Source organism: Heptranchias perlo, chromosome 22 (assembly GCF_035084215.1).
Source record: "Heptranchias perlo isolate sHepPer1 chromosome 22, sHepPer1.hap1, whole genome shotgun sequence".
Lineage (NCBI taxonomy): Eukaryota > Metazoa > Chordata > Chondrichthyes > Hexanchiformes > Hexanchidae > Heptranchias > Heptranchias perlo.
This window is the reverse complement of record NC_090346.1, coordinates 19,322,054-19,338,420: the sequence shown is the minus strand read 5'-3', so window position 1 is coordinate 19,338,420 and position 16,367 is coordinate 19,322,054. Positions and strand designations below refer to the sequence as shown.

Below are 16,367 nucleotides of genomic sequence, written 5' to 3'. Positions count from 1 at the left end.
GGGGGGGGGGGGGAAACGGAGGAGCAGAATGGAAAGGTTGTAGTCATAGGGGATTCTATAATTAGGCGACTAAGAGTCCAGGGTGTGTTGCCTACCTGGTGCAAGGGTAAAGAATATCTCGGAGCAACTGGAAAGGAACTTGGAAAAGGAGGGGGAAGTTCCAGTTGTCATGGTCCAATTACATAGGGAAGAACAGGGAGGAGGTCCTGCTAATGGAGTATCAGAAGCTAGAAACTAAATTAAAAAGCAGGACCTACAGGTGGTAATCTCGGGATTACTTACCCGAGTCACCTGCTAATTGGCATAGAGATAGACCGATCAGGAAGGTAAATGCATGGCTAAAATAGTGGTGTGGGAAGGAGGGGTTCCACTTTATGGGAAACTGGCACCAATACCGGGTCAGGAAGGAGCTGTACCAATGGGATAGGATCCACCTGATCTGGAATGGGACCAGGGCCCTAGTGGAAAGAATAAATAGCACTGTGGATACGACTTTAGTCTGGTAACATGGAGGGACGAATCTGGTGAAAATAACATAAGCCAGAAGATAAAATAAATAGGACATGAGAATAAAGGTCAGACTAAGGTAAGGAATAAGGGTAACATAAATGGTCAGAGATCAGATACTTTTTTTAAAAAACAAAAGTATAAAATGTCTTAAAAATAAAGTGAGAGGGACAATTAATAAAATTGAATTAAATTGCCTGTACAATGTGCACAACATCCGAAACAAACAGGGAAACTGGAGGCAATAATTCATAGCGAGAAACCCGATGTGGTGGGAAAACTGAAACATGGCTACATAAAGCAACAGGACTGGCAATTAAATATTGCAAGTTTTAACATATTTGGAAAGCACAGAAAAGGGAGGAGGGATAGCTGTACTAAAGAGTGATAACATAATGGCAGTAGATTAAAGGGACATAACTAACAAAGATAGAAACAGAAGTCATATGGATTGGGACAAAGGACAAGAAGGGATCGATCACACTAATAGGGGTATTCTACAGAGCACCTGATAGTGGAAGGGAAGCGGAGGGAGAAACATGTAGGCAAATCCATGAGCAAAAGATACAGAATAATCATGGAAGATTTCAAGTAGTCCCAAATAAACTGGCAAGAGGTAGTGTAGGGGGAAAAGGGAATGGAGTTTTTGTAGTGTAAACAGGACTCCTTCCTTACTCAGTACATAAGAAGCTCAACAAGAGAGGAATCTAGTAATGGGAAATGAACCAGAGCAAATAAGAGAAGTGAGCATAGGGAAACATCTAGGCAATAACGATCACAACATGATAAGGTTTAACATAATGATCGAGAAAGACCAAAGTAATAGATTGGAAAAAAAGCTAATTTTGAGGGGTTGCCTAAAAATATTGACAAATAAAGAGATAAACGGTAATCAATAGTGTTCAGGAGAAATATATTCTGCTAAAAAACAAGAACAAACTAGCCAATAATGCAACACCATGGATGAATAAAGAGACATGGGCAAAATTGAAACTAAAAAAAGAGGCATAGACTAAGTACACAGACAATAAAAGGAGAGGATGACAAAAGGGAATACGAAGGGATCAGGAAAGAAGTAAAAAAAACAATTAGGAAAGCAAAGAGAAACTACGAAATTAAATTATCAAACAATGTAAAAAGAAACAGTAACTTATTCTACAGGCAGATAAATGAAAGGAAAATCAGGATAGGGATAGGGGCCACTAAGGGATAAGATAAACTCAAGGTAATGACACAAAGATAGCTAGCAGTGTAGATGAAAGCATAAAATTACAGAGAGCTATTAACAGATTAAGTGAATGGGCAAAACTGGATTTCAATGTAAACAAGTGTGAGGTCATCCACTTTGGACCTAAAAAGGATAAATCAGAGTACTTCCTAAATGGTGAAAAGCTCAAAACAGTAGAGGTCCAAAGAGACTGAGGGGTCTATGTCATTAAAACATCATGGACAGGTACAGAAAATAATCAAGAAGGCAGATGGAATGCTGGCCTTTGTATCTAGAGGTCTAGAATACAAGGGGGGTAGAAGTTATGCTACAGCTATACAAAGCTTTGGTTTGACCACACCTGGAGTACTGTGTTCAGTTCTGGGCACCGCACCTAAGGAAGGATATATTGGCCTTGGAGGGAGTGCAGTGGCATCGTAGATTTATTAGAATGATACCTAGACTCCAAGGGTTAAATTATGAGGAGAGATTACCCAAACTAGGGTTGTATTTAGAAGATTATGGGGTGATTTGATCGAAGTTTTCAATATAGTAAGGGGAACTGATAGGGTAGATAGAGAGAAACTATTTCCACTGGTTGGGGAGTCTAGGACTAGGGGACATAGCCTAAAAATCAGAATCAGGACTTTCAGGAGTGAAGTTAGGAGACACGCAAAGGGTGGTAGAAGTTTGGATCTCCCATCCGCAAACGGCAGTTGATGCTAGCTCAATTGTTAATTTTAAATCTGAGATTGATAGATTTTTGTTAATCAAAGGTATTAAGGGATATGGGGCTAAGGCAGGTATATGGAGTTAGGTCACAGATCAGCCATGGTCTCAGTGAATGGCGGAACAGGCTCGAGGGGCTAAGTGGCCTATTCCTGTTTCCAGGTAATGATAGTGAAATGGCAGAAATATAGAATAATTACTTCAGCTCAGTATTTACCAGGGAGACTAATAAGGTGGACCTGACATCAGAAGAAGAGTTCAAAAAAATATCAAAACATTTAAGGTGGAAAGGGGGGAGATAATTGATAAAGTAGTCAAACTTAGAGAGGATAAAATCCATTGTCCGGATGGATGCATCTGCACATACCAAAAGAAGCTAGGGAAGAGATAGCAGAAGCATATATATATTAAAAAATTCATTAGAAAAGGGACTAGTGCAGAGGACTGGTGGACAGCTAATATTATTCCTGTATTTAAAAAGGGAACATAGGAATAGGAGTCGGCCATTCAGCCCCTCGAGCCTGTTCCGCCATTCAGTTAGATCATAGCTGATCTGCATCTTAACTCCATCTAGCCGCCTTGGTTCAGTAACCCTTAATACCTTTGCCTAACAAAAATCTATCAATCTCAGTTTTGAAATTTTCAATTGAACTAGCCTCAACAGCTTTTTGGGAGGAGAGAATTCCAGATTCCCACTACCCTTTGTGTGCAGAAGTGCTTTCTGACATCAACCCTGAACGCCCTTACTCTAATTTTAAGGTTATGCCCTTGTTCCGGACTCCCCCCGCAAAGGAAATAGTTTCTCTCCATCTACCCTACCAGCTCCTTTGAACAACTAAAACATCTCAATTAGATCATCCCTTGATTTTATATATTAAAGGGAATAAAAGCCTAGTCTATGCAACCTTTCCTCATAATTTAGCCCCGGTATCATTCTGGTTAATCTGCGCTGCACCCCCTCCAAGGCCAAATATCCTTCCTGAGGTATGATGCCCAGAACTGCATGCAGTACTCCAGATGGGGTCTAAACTGAGATCTGTACAGCTGTAACATAACTTCCACCCCTTTGTATTCCAGCCCTCGAGATAAAGGCCAACATTACATTAGTCATTTTAATTATTTTTTGTACCTGTCCACTAGCTTTTAGGGGTTCAAGTACAGAAATTACTCAGTCTCTACGCTCATCCACAGTTCTTAGCATCTCGCCATTTAGAAAATTGTCTGATCTATCTTAGGTCCAAAGTGGATGACCTCACATTTCCCCATATTGAACTCCATCTGCCACAGTTTTGCCCACTCATTTTTTTTATTATTCGTTCATGGGATGTGGGCATCGCTGGCAAGGCTGGCATTTATTGCCCATCCCTAATTGTCCTTGAGAAGGTGTTGATGAACCAGGATTTTGACCCAGCGACAATGAAGGAATGGCGATATATTTCCAAGTCGGGATGGTGTGTGACTTGGAGGGGAACGTGCAGGTGGTGGTGTTCCCATGTGCCTGCTGCCCTTGTCCTTCTAGGTGGTAGAGGTTGCGGGTTTGGGAGGTGCTGCAGTGGATCCTGTGGATGGTACACACTGCAGCCATGGTGCGCTGGTGGTGAAGGGAGTGAATGTTTAGGGTGGTGGATGGGGTGCCAAACAAGCGGGCTCTTTGTCCTGGATGGTGTCGAGCTTCTTGAGTGTTGTTGGAGCTGCACTCATCCAGGCAAGTGGAGAGTATTCCATCACACTCCTGACTTGTGCCTTGTAGATGGTGGAAAGGCTTTGGGGAGTCAGGAGGTGTGTCACTCGCTGCAGAATACCCAGCCTCTGACCTGCTCTTGGAGCCACAGTATTTATGTAGCGGGTCCAGTTACGTTTCTGGTCAATGGTGAGCCCCAGGATGTTGATGGTGGGGGATTCGGCGATGGTAATGCCGTTGAATGTCAAGGGGAGGTGGTTAGACTCTCTCTTGTTGGAGATGGTCTTGCCTGGCACTTAATCGATCAATGTCCCTTTCAACTTTATGCTTCCATCTACGCTATTTACTGTGCCACCTAAATTAGTGTCATCAGCAAACATGGATATATGGCTTTCTATTTCTTCATCCAAGTAATTTATAAATATAGTGAAAAGCTGGGGCCCCAGTACAGATCCCTGGGGACACTACTAGTCACATTCTGCAAATTTGAGTACATACCCATTATCCCTATTCTCTATCTCCTACCTCCTAACCAATTTCCTAACCAAGCCAATAGGTTGCCTCCAATTTCATGCTCTCTCATTTTATTAACAATCTCTGCGGAACCTTGCCGAATGCCTTCTGGAAGTCCGTATAAATAACATCCATAGACGCTTCCTTATCTACCACGTTTGTTACCTCCTCAAAAATTCAACTAGGTTTGCTAGGGAGATAGCACAAGTCCAGGGAACTATAGACCAGTTAGCTTAATGTCGGTGGTAAGAAAGATAATGCAATCTTTACTCTAAGATGTAATAGAAAAACATATAGAAAATGAAAATAGAATTAAAAAGTCATCATGGATTTCAAAAGGGAAGGTCATGCTTTGAAGATGAAGTAACAGAAAGGTTAGACAAGGGTAATGTATTAGATGTAATATGCATGGATTTTCAAAAGGCCTTTGATAAGGTACCATATAGTAGACTCATGACTAAGGTCAGAGCATATGTAGACTCACGGGACAAGTAGTAGAATTGATAGCAAGCTGGCTACAAAACAAAGAGAGTAGGGGTTAAGAGTAGTTACTCAGACTGGCAGAAGGTGGGAAGTGATGTTCCACAGGGATCGGTGCTGGGACCACTCATAGGATTGTGTTTAGTCAGTACCCGAACTACATCCTCCCTGAAGGCCTCCCATTGCTCGTTTACTGTTTTACCTGCCAATCTTTGTTTCAAAACCAGCTGGGCCAGATCGCTTTTCAACTCACTGAAATTAGCCCTCTTCCAGTTGAGTATCTTCATCTTTGATTGTTCCTTGTCCTTTTCCACAACTACTTTAAACCGAATCATAGAATCATACAGCACAGAGGAGGCCATTCGGCACATCGTGTCTGTGCTGGCTCTTTGAAAGAGCTATCCAATTAGCCCACTCCCCTGCTCTTTCCCCATAGCCCAGCAAATTTTCCTTTTCAAGTATTTATCCAATTCCCTTTTGAAAGTTACTATTGAATCTGCTTCCTCCTCCCTTTCAGGCAGTGCATTCCAGATCATAACAATTCGCTGCGTAAAAAAAGTTCTCCCCATCTCCCCTCTGGTTCTTTTGCCAATTACCTTAAATCTGTTTCCTCTGGTTACCGGCCCTCCTGCCAGTGCAAACAGTGTCTCCCTATGTACTGTATCAAAACCCCTCAAAATTTTGAACACCTCCATTAAATCTCCCCTTAACCTTCTCTGCTCTAAAGAGAACAATCCCATCTTCTCTAATCCCTCCACATAACTGAAATCCCTCATCCCTGGTACCATTCTAGTAAACCTCTGCGACCTATCCAACACCTTGACTTCCTTCCTAAAATGTGGTGCCCAGAATTGGACACAATACTCCAGCTGCGGCCTAACCAGTGATTTATAAAAGTTTTGTAAACAATTTTAAAACACCAAGTTATAGTCCAGCAATTTTATTTTAAATTCACAAGCTTTCGGAGGCTTCCTCCTTCGTCAGGTGAACGATGTGAAAATAGACTTGACTTCACCTGAGGAAGGAGGAAGCCTCCGAAAGCTTGTGAATTTAAAATAAAATTGCTGGACTATAACTTGGTGTTGTAAAATTGTTTACAATTGTCAACCCCAGTCCATCACCGGCATCTCCACATTATAAAAGTTTAGCATAACTTCAAAAGCAAAATACTGCAGTTCTGACGAAAGGTCTTCGACCAGAAATGTTAACTCTGATTCTTTCTCCACATATGTTGCCTGACTTACCGAGCTTTTCCAGCAATTTCTCTTTTTATTTAGCATAACTTCCTTGCTTTTGTACTCCGTGCCTCCATTTATAAAGCCAATAATCCCATATACTTTTTTTTTTTTTTAAAACAGCCTCATCAACTTATCCTGCCACATTCACTGATTTATGTACGTAAAGCCCCAGGTCTCTCTGTTCCTGCACCACTTAAAATTGTACCATTTAATTTATATTGCCTCTCCTCATTCTTCCTTCCAAAATGCATCACCTCACACTTCTCTGCATTAAATTTCATCTGCCATGGGTCTTCCCATTTCACCAGTCTCTCGATGTTCTCCTGAAGTCTGCTACTATCCTCCTCACTGTTTACTACAATTCCGAGTTTCGTATCATCTGCAAACTTTAAAATTATGCCCTGTATATCCAAGTCCAGGTCATTAATATGTATCAAAAAGAGCAATAGTCCTAATACCAACCCTTGGGGGACACCACTGTCCCCCCAATCTGAAAAACAACCGATCACCACTACTCTCTGCTTTCTGTCCCTTAGCCAATTTCGTATCCACGCTGTCACTGCCCCTTTAGTCCCATGGGCTTCAATTTTGCTAACAAGTCTATTATGTATTAAAGGCCTTTTGAAAGTCTAGATACAAAACATCAAATGCACTACGTTCATCATCCCTCTCCGTTACTTCATCAAAGAATTCAATCAAGTTGGTCAGACACGATTTGCCTTTAACAAATCTGTACTGACTATCATTTATCAACCCGTCTTTCCAAGTGTCAATTAATTTTGTCCGGGATAATTGTCTCAAAGTTTCCCCACCACCGACATTAGGCTGACTGGCCTGTAGTTCCAGGGTTTATCCCTCTCCCCTTTTTTGAACGTGGGTGTAACATTTGCAGCCCTTCAATCCTCTGGCACTCCCATAATCTAAGGAGGATTGAAAGATTGTGGCTAGAGCCTGCGCTATTTCCACCCTTTCTGCCCTCACCTAGGATGCATTCCATCCGGACCAGGTGACTTTTCTACTTTGAGCGCTGCCAACCTTTTAAATACCTCCCCTTTATCTACTTTTATCCTATCCAATTTCTATACTACCTCGACCTTTACTGTGACATTGGCAGCATCCTCTTATTTTGTGGAGACAGATGCAAAGTACTAATTTAGTACCTCAGCCATGCCTTCTGCCTCCACAAGATCTCCTTTTTGATCCCTAATTGGCCCCACCCTTCCTTTGACAATCTTTTTACTATTTACTATGATATTAGGTTATATACAATATATGTACCATATAAATTCAGGTTCTGCATAAAGACTTTTATATAGAACAAAACTGAAAATAAATTTAAAGCTACTGTTCCTAATCACGTATAGCCAGCCTATTTCTAACTGAACATAGATAAGAATGAGTAAGGTATATTAAAGACCATGCTTTCTACAGGTGAATGCGAAGTTTAACTACTCAAGGAGACATTCTTCTGGAATCAAACTGATAAAAGTAATGGAACATAACCATAATATGAGTTGACCGGAGTTGAGTTGACCTGAGATAAAGTAAATACAGAGAAACTGTTCCCATTAGCGGAAGGGTCGAGAACGAGAGGACACAGATTTAAGGTGATCGGCAAAAGAACCAAAGGCATAAGGAAAAACTTTTTTACACAGCGGATAGTTATGGTCTGGAACGCGCTGCCTGAAAGGGTGGTGGAAGCAGATTCAATCATGGCTTTCAAAAAGGAATTGGATAAATAGTTGAAGGGAAAAAATTTGCAGGGCTATGGGGAAAGAACGCGGGAATGGAACTAACTGGATTGCTGTTATAAAGAGCCGAATGGCCTCCTTCTGTGCTGTAACCATTCTATGACTTGGCTTTAAAAAACAGTATCTTTGCCACATCATTTGATGTTATGCTTATTTTGACATTGTTTACACCACATTAATAAAAAACATGCTTATTACGTACTGCAACAGCCATAAACATTTTCCACAGTTGTTTTGATGATATATCTAAATTGTGGCAAAGTATCTAACTCCAAATTTATTTCATTTGAGGTTTTGTACCCTTATGAGGGGGAATGCAGCCTCTTCCTCCCCAACCTCGTCCCTTCCTGGTCCCTCACAGGCTAACACCAAGTTAGGAGGGACAGTAAGTAGTGCAGATAGGACACAGACAGATTAAATGAGTGGGCAAAGCCATGGCAAATGGAGTTCAATGTGGGCAAATGTGAGGTCATCCACTTTGGACCCAAGAAAGGAGCATTTTCTAAATGGTAAGAAACTAGGGATTGTAGAGGAGCAAAAAGATTTGGGAGTCCAAGTACATAAATCATTAAAAGTCAGCAGACAGGTACAAAAGGCAATCAGGAAGGCTAATGGAATGTTGGCCTTTATCTCAAGGGGGCTGGAATACAAAGGGGAGGAAGTTATGCTTCAGTTGTGTAAAACCTTGGTCCGGCCACATCTGGAATACTGCGTTATTTTGGGCACCCCACCTCAGGAAGTATATATTGCCCTTGGAGGGTGTGCAGCGCAGATTCACCAGAATGGTACCAGGACTTAGAGGGTTAAATTATGAGGCTAGGTGCTTAAACTTGGTGTGTATTCCCTTGAGTAAAGAAGATTGAGAGGTGATCTGATCAAGGTGTTTAAAATGTTAAAAGGATTTGATCGGGTAGATACAAAGAAACTATTTCCTCTGGTGGTGGGTGGGGGGGGGATCAAGAACAAGGGTACATAATCTTATATTTAGAACTAGGCCATTCAGAAGTTAAATCAGGAAGCACTTTTTATAACACAAAGGGTGAGAGAAATTTTGAACTCTGTCCCCCAAAAGGCTGTGTATGCTGGGACAATTGGAGTTTTCAAGACTGAGGTAGATAGATTTTTGTTAGGTAAGGTTATCAAGGAATATGGAGCAAAGGCGATAAAATAGTATTGAGGTGCAGATCAACCATGATCTAACTGAATGGCGGAATAGGCCAGAGGGGCTGAATGGCTTATTCCTGTTCCTACATTCCTAGATGCCTCCTGACTTAGAGTGAACGCTGCTGTTGGCCAGCTTCAGGGAGTCAAGACCCATTGGAGACTAACCATCTGATTTTTTCCTCCCATCCCCCAAGGCACTTTTGGTTATTATATCCCACGGCAGCAAGACTGAAATGGGAACTCAGATGCATTGTCGCTTGTTTATTGAGTTGGGTATGGTAACAAACACACCTGCTAACTAATCACTTTTAACCACTAAATGTAAGTCATACGTGCTGTATGCATTGTTATAAACTTTACAGTGATTTGAATATTTACAATTCTACTTTCACTAGGTTTTGTGCCAAATGCTTCGATTTTGTACAAAATGAATGAATTGTACACTTACCAGAAAGTAATTTTTGTGACACATCTTTGAATCTTCTGATCTTAGTACTTCACCCAGTGCATCATACAGATCATCTAGACGCTCAGTGCTTGTGATTTCATGCTGCATCAAGAAGAAACATTTTATTTTGGCAGACATGATTTCTCAGAAAAATCAGATGACTAATATCCTACATGTATACAAAATGAAATCAACAGATGGAGTGACATGGCCAGCTATAATGTACATCGTAAGTAATTTCACAGACGCAGCTTAATGGATAACACATCAGTTACAAAAATCACAAACTGAATTATGGTCACCTCAAAAAGGGCAATATTTATCATATCTTGTGGTTGGCTGTGATATTCTATTTACAACATTTATCCTAGGTTTACAATTGAAAAATAAAATAATCAAGTGTCATCCCTTGTAAATATGCTTTTTTTTAGGTTTAACTATTATTTCCCTACACAAGCAATTCTTCAAACTGTCAAGACTGTAGTTAGGAAAAATGTACCTTTTTAATTAGCTCAGCTAGAAAAAGTCTTCTGTACTTCACCGAAGGAGGATATTTATTGCAAAGAGGATGAAGAACTGTCTAACAAAATAATTGAGAAATGCAAATTAGTTATAGTTCTTACAAATCAATTGAACTACTATTTTAATGAAATGTGTTCAATGCAGATATAGACAGAAGCGAACTTGTAACACATTGTACTATACTGCACATACCTTGCACATCACTCCTTAAACAGCAAGAAGTAATTTGAAGAAACATCATTGGCATAAATTAATTGTGTTTTTGTTTGTTTGGATTGTCATCTGATCCTCTGGATTTCCTCAATTAAATATTTAATATTTACATTTTCAAAAGAAACATTGCCATTAATTTAAAAATTGTGAGAACAGATTGTACACCAAACTTGTAAGACCACAATCGAGAATCTTCAACGATGTGTGTAATCTAATCATGAATTTCAGTCTTCATTGAAATGTATACATAGAAATACATAGCAGTTACAACATAGAAACAGGCCACTCAGCCAGTACATATCGGCGTTTACCATCCACATGAACAAATAGTTCCAATCAAATGTACCCATCCTGTTCAAATGTCCCTTCATTCATCTATTCAATCTAATTTTGAACGTTAAGATAGTTTCTGCCTCAATCATTAACCCTGGAAGTGAATTCTACAGCCTCACAAGTCTGTGTAAAGAAGTCTTCAAGACACACCTTGCCATGTGTTATTATATTGCAATTTTATATACGGCAGTTTTATCTTATTGTTGGTTCATTTCTGTCATGATAGGGAGCGTACTGATATTTGGTGTCTGCACTATGTGCTCACTCTAATGGATTCACAATTTTGATGTCAGTACAGTCCCCATCACTAAAACGTCCACATTTGAAATGGGCAGTCGCTTTTATCAGCGTTATTTGCATTAACGTCAATTTCAAAGTTGCCGGTTATGATGTCTTAAGTGCTCCGTTTATTTTGGGCAGAAACAGCTTTGCTTACTCACTCATACGACAAACTTAAGAGGCTATTCCACAAATAATATGGCACAATTGCAACCAGCAAAATACTTTACACTAACGGCAATTTCTAGGCTTCACAGATTTCTACAATTCCTGATCAATAACTTAATAAATGTTTGGTACAGATTTCACAGAGGTGCACAGCCACCGAGGCATTAATATACCCTGGTCTGTGTGCATTGCAGCTGCCCATGTTTCAGATATCGCATCTGCCTGTCGGCATTTGTGGATTAAAATCAATTTTCCCCTTCTGCTACCTGATGCTGCTACTCCAGGAATCCAAAGTCTGCTACACTGTTATGTACAGGAATTCCTGATCTACAAAAGCTACTGCCCACTGCATGCAGGAAAGTTTCAATTGCTCCAGAGCAACAGGTAGGAGTAAAGAGAAAATTGTGGAAGAACAGTGCCAGCATGAACTGGTAGGGGGAAAACTGAGAACATTGCAGTCAGTCCGATGTGTATGAAAGGCTAAATTATATTAACGGCAAGTGTTATTAACTTATTGGCTTTCTATGATATTTAAACAGGCGGACATCCCAAACTTTCTTTTATGATTCTTTTTTGGTTGCGGGGGGGGCGGGGGGGGGGGGGGGATAAAAGAGAAAAAGATGAGGAAAGTGTCAGCATACCGGTCATGAGGTGATGTTTAGGAGGAATTATTCCATTAGTAAAGAAATTTCTTACATTAACCAGCCGTGACATGCAGACCATACTCCATTATACCAGCCATCACGTATAGCGAGCAAATCGTGTTCCCACAAATACATGCTATAAGCAGTGGGGACCAGATTTAAAGTTTCCTGGGAAGTTCAAAGACGAGCATACATTTCAAGGCTACCAATCCTATAACAATTCCTGTATTGGATGGGAACCTTAGGTCTGGGCTTACAGAAAAATGGCAAACTACACTAGTCAATTGTGTTTTGTTTGTTCTGCTAGGTTTCTTACCAACTTAAAAAATAAGCACACAGATTGTCTGAGCAAATATACAATCGTATGGAGTTCAAGAATCTCAGTGGCCAGTTTAAAGTAATCTGTTCCTCCATCTGGTAATCTGAGCCAGCAATGTGCACTGCCAAGCCCTAGGGTTGAATAGTGGAGGCCTTGAATTTCCTCCATATTTAACTAGAGTGCAAATCAATTACTATATTGCGAGTTATGTACACAAGAGCATACAAACCTCGACTAACATTCCAGGAGATGTCTGAGGATCTGACTGTGCATTGGCTGCAATTTACAAAGGAGACCACCGTGCGACTTGATTTAAAGCCCCAGTCCACATGTAGCATAGCCTTAACTGTAGAAATGAGGGTGACCACAGCCCTCAACTTCTACGGGTCTGGATCCTTGCGAGCATCCACAGGGGACCTGTGTCAGATTAGTCAAGAGACAGTGTGGGCCTGCATTTGGCAAATGAATGATGCCCTGTTCCTTAGGGCTGGGGTGTTCATAAATTTGGAACGTCTGCAGTGGATTGCTGGCTTCCCAAGAATACAGTGAGTGAATGACAGAACACAATTGGCACTGAAGGTTCCCCTGTAGAACCTGCAAAGCTACACGAACAGAAAGGACTTCCACTCCTTCAACGGCAAAGTGGTCTGTGATGCCCAGCTGCACATTACATGTGAACATGCAGCAGAGGTACCTGTCATGCTTGGAGATGGGCCCAGTGGAAGGATGGATAATCAGTGACAAGGATTATCCCCGCTGCCATGACTGACGATACCTTTTCGCGCCCCACAGAGCGAAGTGGAGGAGACAGAAGTACAATTAGCTGCATGCGTCCACCAGATCAGGTGCTAAAAAGCCGCTTCGGGGGCTTGGACAGGTCTGGGGGGTGTACTTCAAAACTCCCCAGAGAATAGATTGGACTGTTGTTGTATGCTGCGCCTGCACAACTTCGCCATTACTAGAAGTCTGGACCTTGCCAGAGGAGCCAATAGAGGCAGAAGATCCTGTGAAGCCGGAGCAAAGGGACATGGCACATCCTCAGGAGGCATCTCTTCAAGAGGTCACTCAATGAACTCCTGCCATGGTAGAGATCACAACCAGAAAACAAGTCAGGCACAGCTCTCAAACTTGAAAGTGTTTTATTACAAAAATGTTTCATAACTTGAAATGCAAACTGAAAAAGTTAAACTATATTTAGAAATTTTAAAGAATTTTACATAAATAAATCCCCAGAAACATTTAAATTACAAGTTTTTTTTTGCAATGTTAAACTCTGTTTAGAAATTTGAACTATTTACAGGAAAATACCTTTAATCAACAATTATAAACATTACAAACCATTGGAAACCTGAGTTCAAACAATGTAAACATTAGAAATTTTGTGCAACTTTTGAAAATCTTAAACATTAGCAGCAATATCAGCAGACCATGACTGTGACAGATACAAAGTTCCAGTCAGGCAGCTTCCTCCTTCACAACAAAGGAGGAGAAAGAGGTAGTAGAGACGGGATTTAAATTTACCCTACTCCCTCAAGGCACCCCACTTGGCACCAACGCTTAGACGATCCCTTCAGCCAAATGCCACCCTGCGTGGTCCCATCGGGACCGGAGAGATGGGACGGGGTGATAAGATGCCGGGCTGACAGCCGTGTGTTCCTGGACCAGGGCTGCTCCTGCCTGCATCCCACGATGGAGATCCAGAGATGCCTCGTGCAACCTGCCGTGTACAGGGGGCACCGTGCCTGCTGCTGGAATGCCAGAGCCCAGGGCAGTGCTGCCGCTAGCAGGCACTTGGACCGCACCTCCTGCCCTTCACTATGGTCTTGATCTAAAGCCCCAGCGATCACCCTGATGGGTGGAACGATGGCAGCAGTAAGATCCCACAAGCCTCAGTAAGAGACTGGAAGCCACACCTCATCACGCCCTCCAGCCTGTCACCTCATGCCTCAAGAGCAGAGGTCTGAGCTTCCATCAAGATGGTATCCCCAACTTCTCCCTCACCGTCCCCTGCTGGGGGTGGGACCTGCTGCATTGGTTCTCGCTGTTCTAACATCACCTGTGTGAAGTTGATTCTGAGCATCACAGCATAACATGCAAGAAGCACCATGTTGCTGCTGATGGATCCCAGAGTCCACATACCCCTCTGATGCTCCACTAGCAGGGGCCTCTTCAGCCTGCAGCCATCAAGTCACACTCCACTGACTCAGCAGTTCATGACCACCTTCTAGCCAGTCTCTCCGGAGAGGTTGTGGCACCTCCCCGAAACTGGATTCTGACACTAGAGTGCTCTCCTGGTGTTGAAGCACTTGCTTGCCCCAGTGGAATGTGTCCACGCTGGTACCCGGTTGAGGAGAGCCAGGTAACTGACTCTGCTTGGGGGTTGCTTGAAGAGAGTGAGACTGCACTTCCAGTAAAGAGCGCGATGTGAAGCTCTAGCTTTCCATCGACCCACCCCAGTCTGGCACAAAGCAAGAGTCTGCTCCCTCCATCTCCTCCCCCTCCCTCTCCCCTGCCCACAGCCACAGTGGTTCACATCCTCCCTCTTGTGGTGGTGGGGTCAGAGACCGGAGGTTTGGAAACCTCCCCCACAAACACTTTGCCCTCACCAGGGTGTTGTGCGCACTCTTGCCCTGAAAAGAATAAAATAGAGAAAATTAGCTTGCAGTCATTTGAGTGTGTGGAACAACTGAGCAAACTACTGGTCTGCATCTTTACAGGAGTTCTCAATGATCAACTAGTTTTGCCTTAGATACTCAAGTATGGTGACCACAGTGGGTGAGGGAGAAAGGTACAGCATGGTGAGCGTCTTACTTTCACTACTCAGGTCAGGTTATTCAATTTCTTGCAGCACCGCTCTGCCGTCTTGGACATAATTGATGTGGCACTCAGTGCCTCTGCCATCTCCGACCATGTCCACCTCCTAACCACATGTGAGGACTGGGATGTTGGGGAGCTGAGGAGCCTTCCCTCTATTTCATCCAGGAGGGCATGCAGGTTGTTGAAACCCCTCTTCCTGGCAGCTGTCTCCTGTGAGAAGGGAAAAGTTTGAATCTCTACAAAACAATTCAAATGAATACATTTTTAAAATCTTTTATGACAGTGCTGTATGTGAGCTACTTACCTTGCACTCCCCAGTCTCATTTTTTTCTCCAACTTTAATAGTCCTTCACCCATGCACCTTGAGATATTATTGGTTCTGTTCCAATTACGTTTGAACTACGCTGGACTTAGTACGTGGATTTACACCTATCTATAAATGAGGACGAATAGATTAAGTTGTCTCCATAACCTCCCATCTCAAATTACACTTAACACAACGGGAATCCAGTACTACTGTATACCTGCCGCAAAATCTGTTGCAATAAAGTGAAATCTTTGTTGTTCCTCAACCTTTCTTCAAGTTCCTAAAAAAATAATTAAAAATCAAATTAAAAGTTGAAACTTCAAAGCACTTCAGCATTTAGTTCAAAATGCAACTGGGGCCATTATACGACGTCATCTATTAAAAAGAAATGAGTTACAAAATACAACGCCACAGTTGTATATTTCGTAACAGAGCAACAAAAGTAACTTGAGGAAGGGAAATAAAGAAACAAACGAGGTTCTTGGAGGTGGAGGTGGAACCACAGCTCCGGCTGGAGTTACCACACGGAGTCAGTTTAAATGTTGCACCAAAAGTGCGCGGCTGAAAATGGCCACTCGATGTGACCGTGAGTGACCGAAGCGCGCGGCCCACTCACCGCCATCGGGAAGTTGTCCAGGCGGCACATGGCGAAGAACGAACGTTGGAAATTGAGCAAGAAGCTGCGCTCCTCCCGCTCCCGCCACTCGAGCTCGTTGTTCTGGACCTCCAATGACCCATCACCGCTCATCACCGCGTTCCCCTTCTCCCTCCGACTGAAGCCCCGCCCCGCCCCGCCCCGGCGACAGCAGCACTGCCGGGTCATCGGCGGCAGGCGGTGCCACCTGGGTGGAAGGTGGTGACCACAGTGTGGATGGAGAAGAGCCAATGGCGCCCTGTGGTCGAGAGAGGAGCTGTTGGCTCTGTTCAAACCAAGAACAGAAGTAAAAGGGGAGACAGTAAAGCTGATCTGGGAGGAGGGGCAAATGTCCAGTAACATCATTTGGAAAGGAACTATCCCCAGGGATAATGCAGTGATTGTTGACTGAT

General features: G+C 42.5%; 1 protein-coding gene across 5 annotated transcripts in view; it reads right to left on the bottom strand.

The window, feature by feature from the left end:
• Positions 1-16,158, bottom strand: part of eef2kmt (eukaryotic elongation factor 2 lysine methyltransferase) — a 70,546-nt gene extending 54,388 nt beyond the window's left edge. For 3 of the 5 annotated variants that reach the window (XM_068003107.1, XM_068003105.1, XM_068003104.1), the window contains exons 1-4: positions 15,937-16,158; positions 15,538-15,600; positions 10,218-10,298; positions 9,719-9,820 (exon numbers count right to left, since the gene is read on the bottom strand). In XM_068003107.1, coding sequence (XP_067859208.1) covers positions 9,719-9,820; positions 10,218-10,298; positions 15,538-15,600; positions 15,937-16,143 — 453 coding nt within the window. In that variant the 5' untranslated portion in view covers positions 16,144-16,158. Of the gene's footprint in view, positions 1-9,718; positions 9,821-10,217; positions 10,299-12,971; positions 13,273-15,537; positions 15,601-15,936 lie in introns of those variants that run through there. The other 2 variants (XM_068003108.1, XM_068003106.1) reach the window with 2 other exon arrangements.
• Between the last annotated feature and the right edge of the window lie 209 nt (positions 16,159-16,367).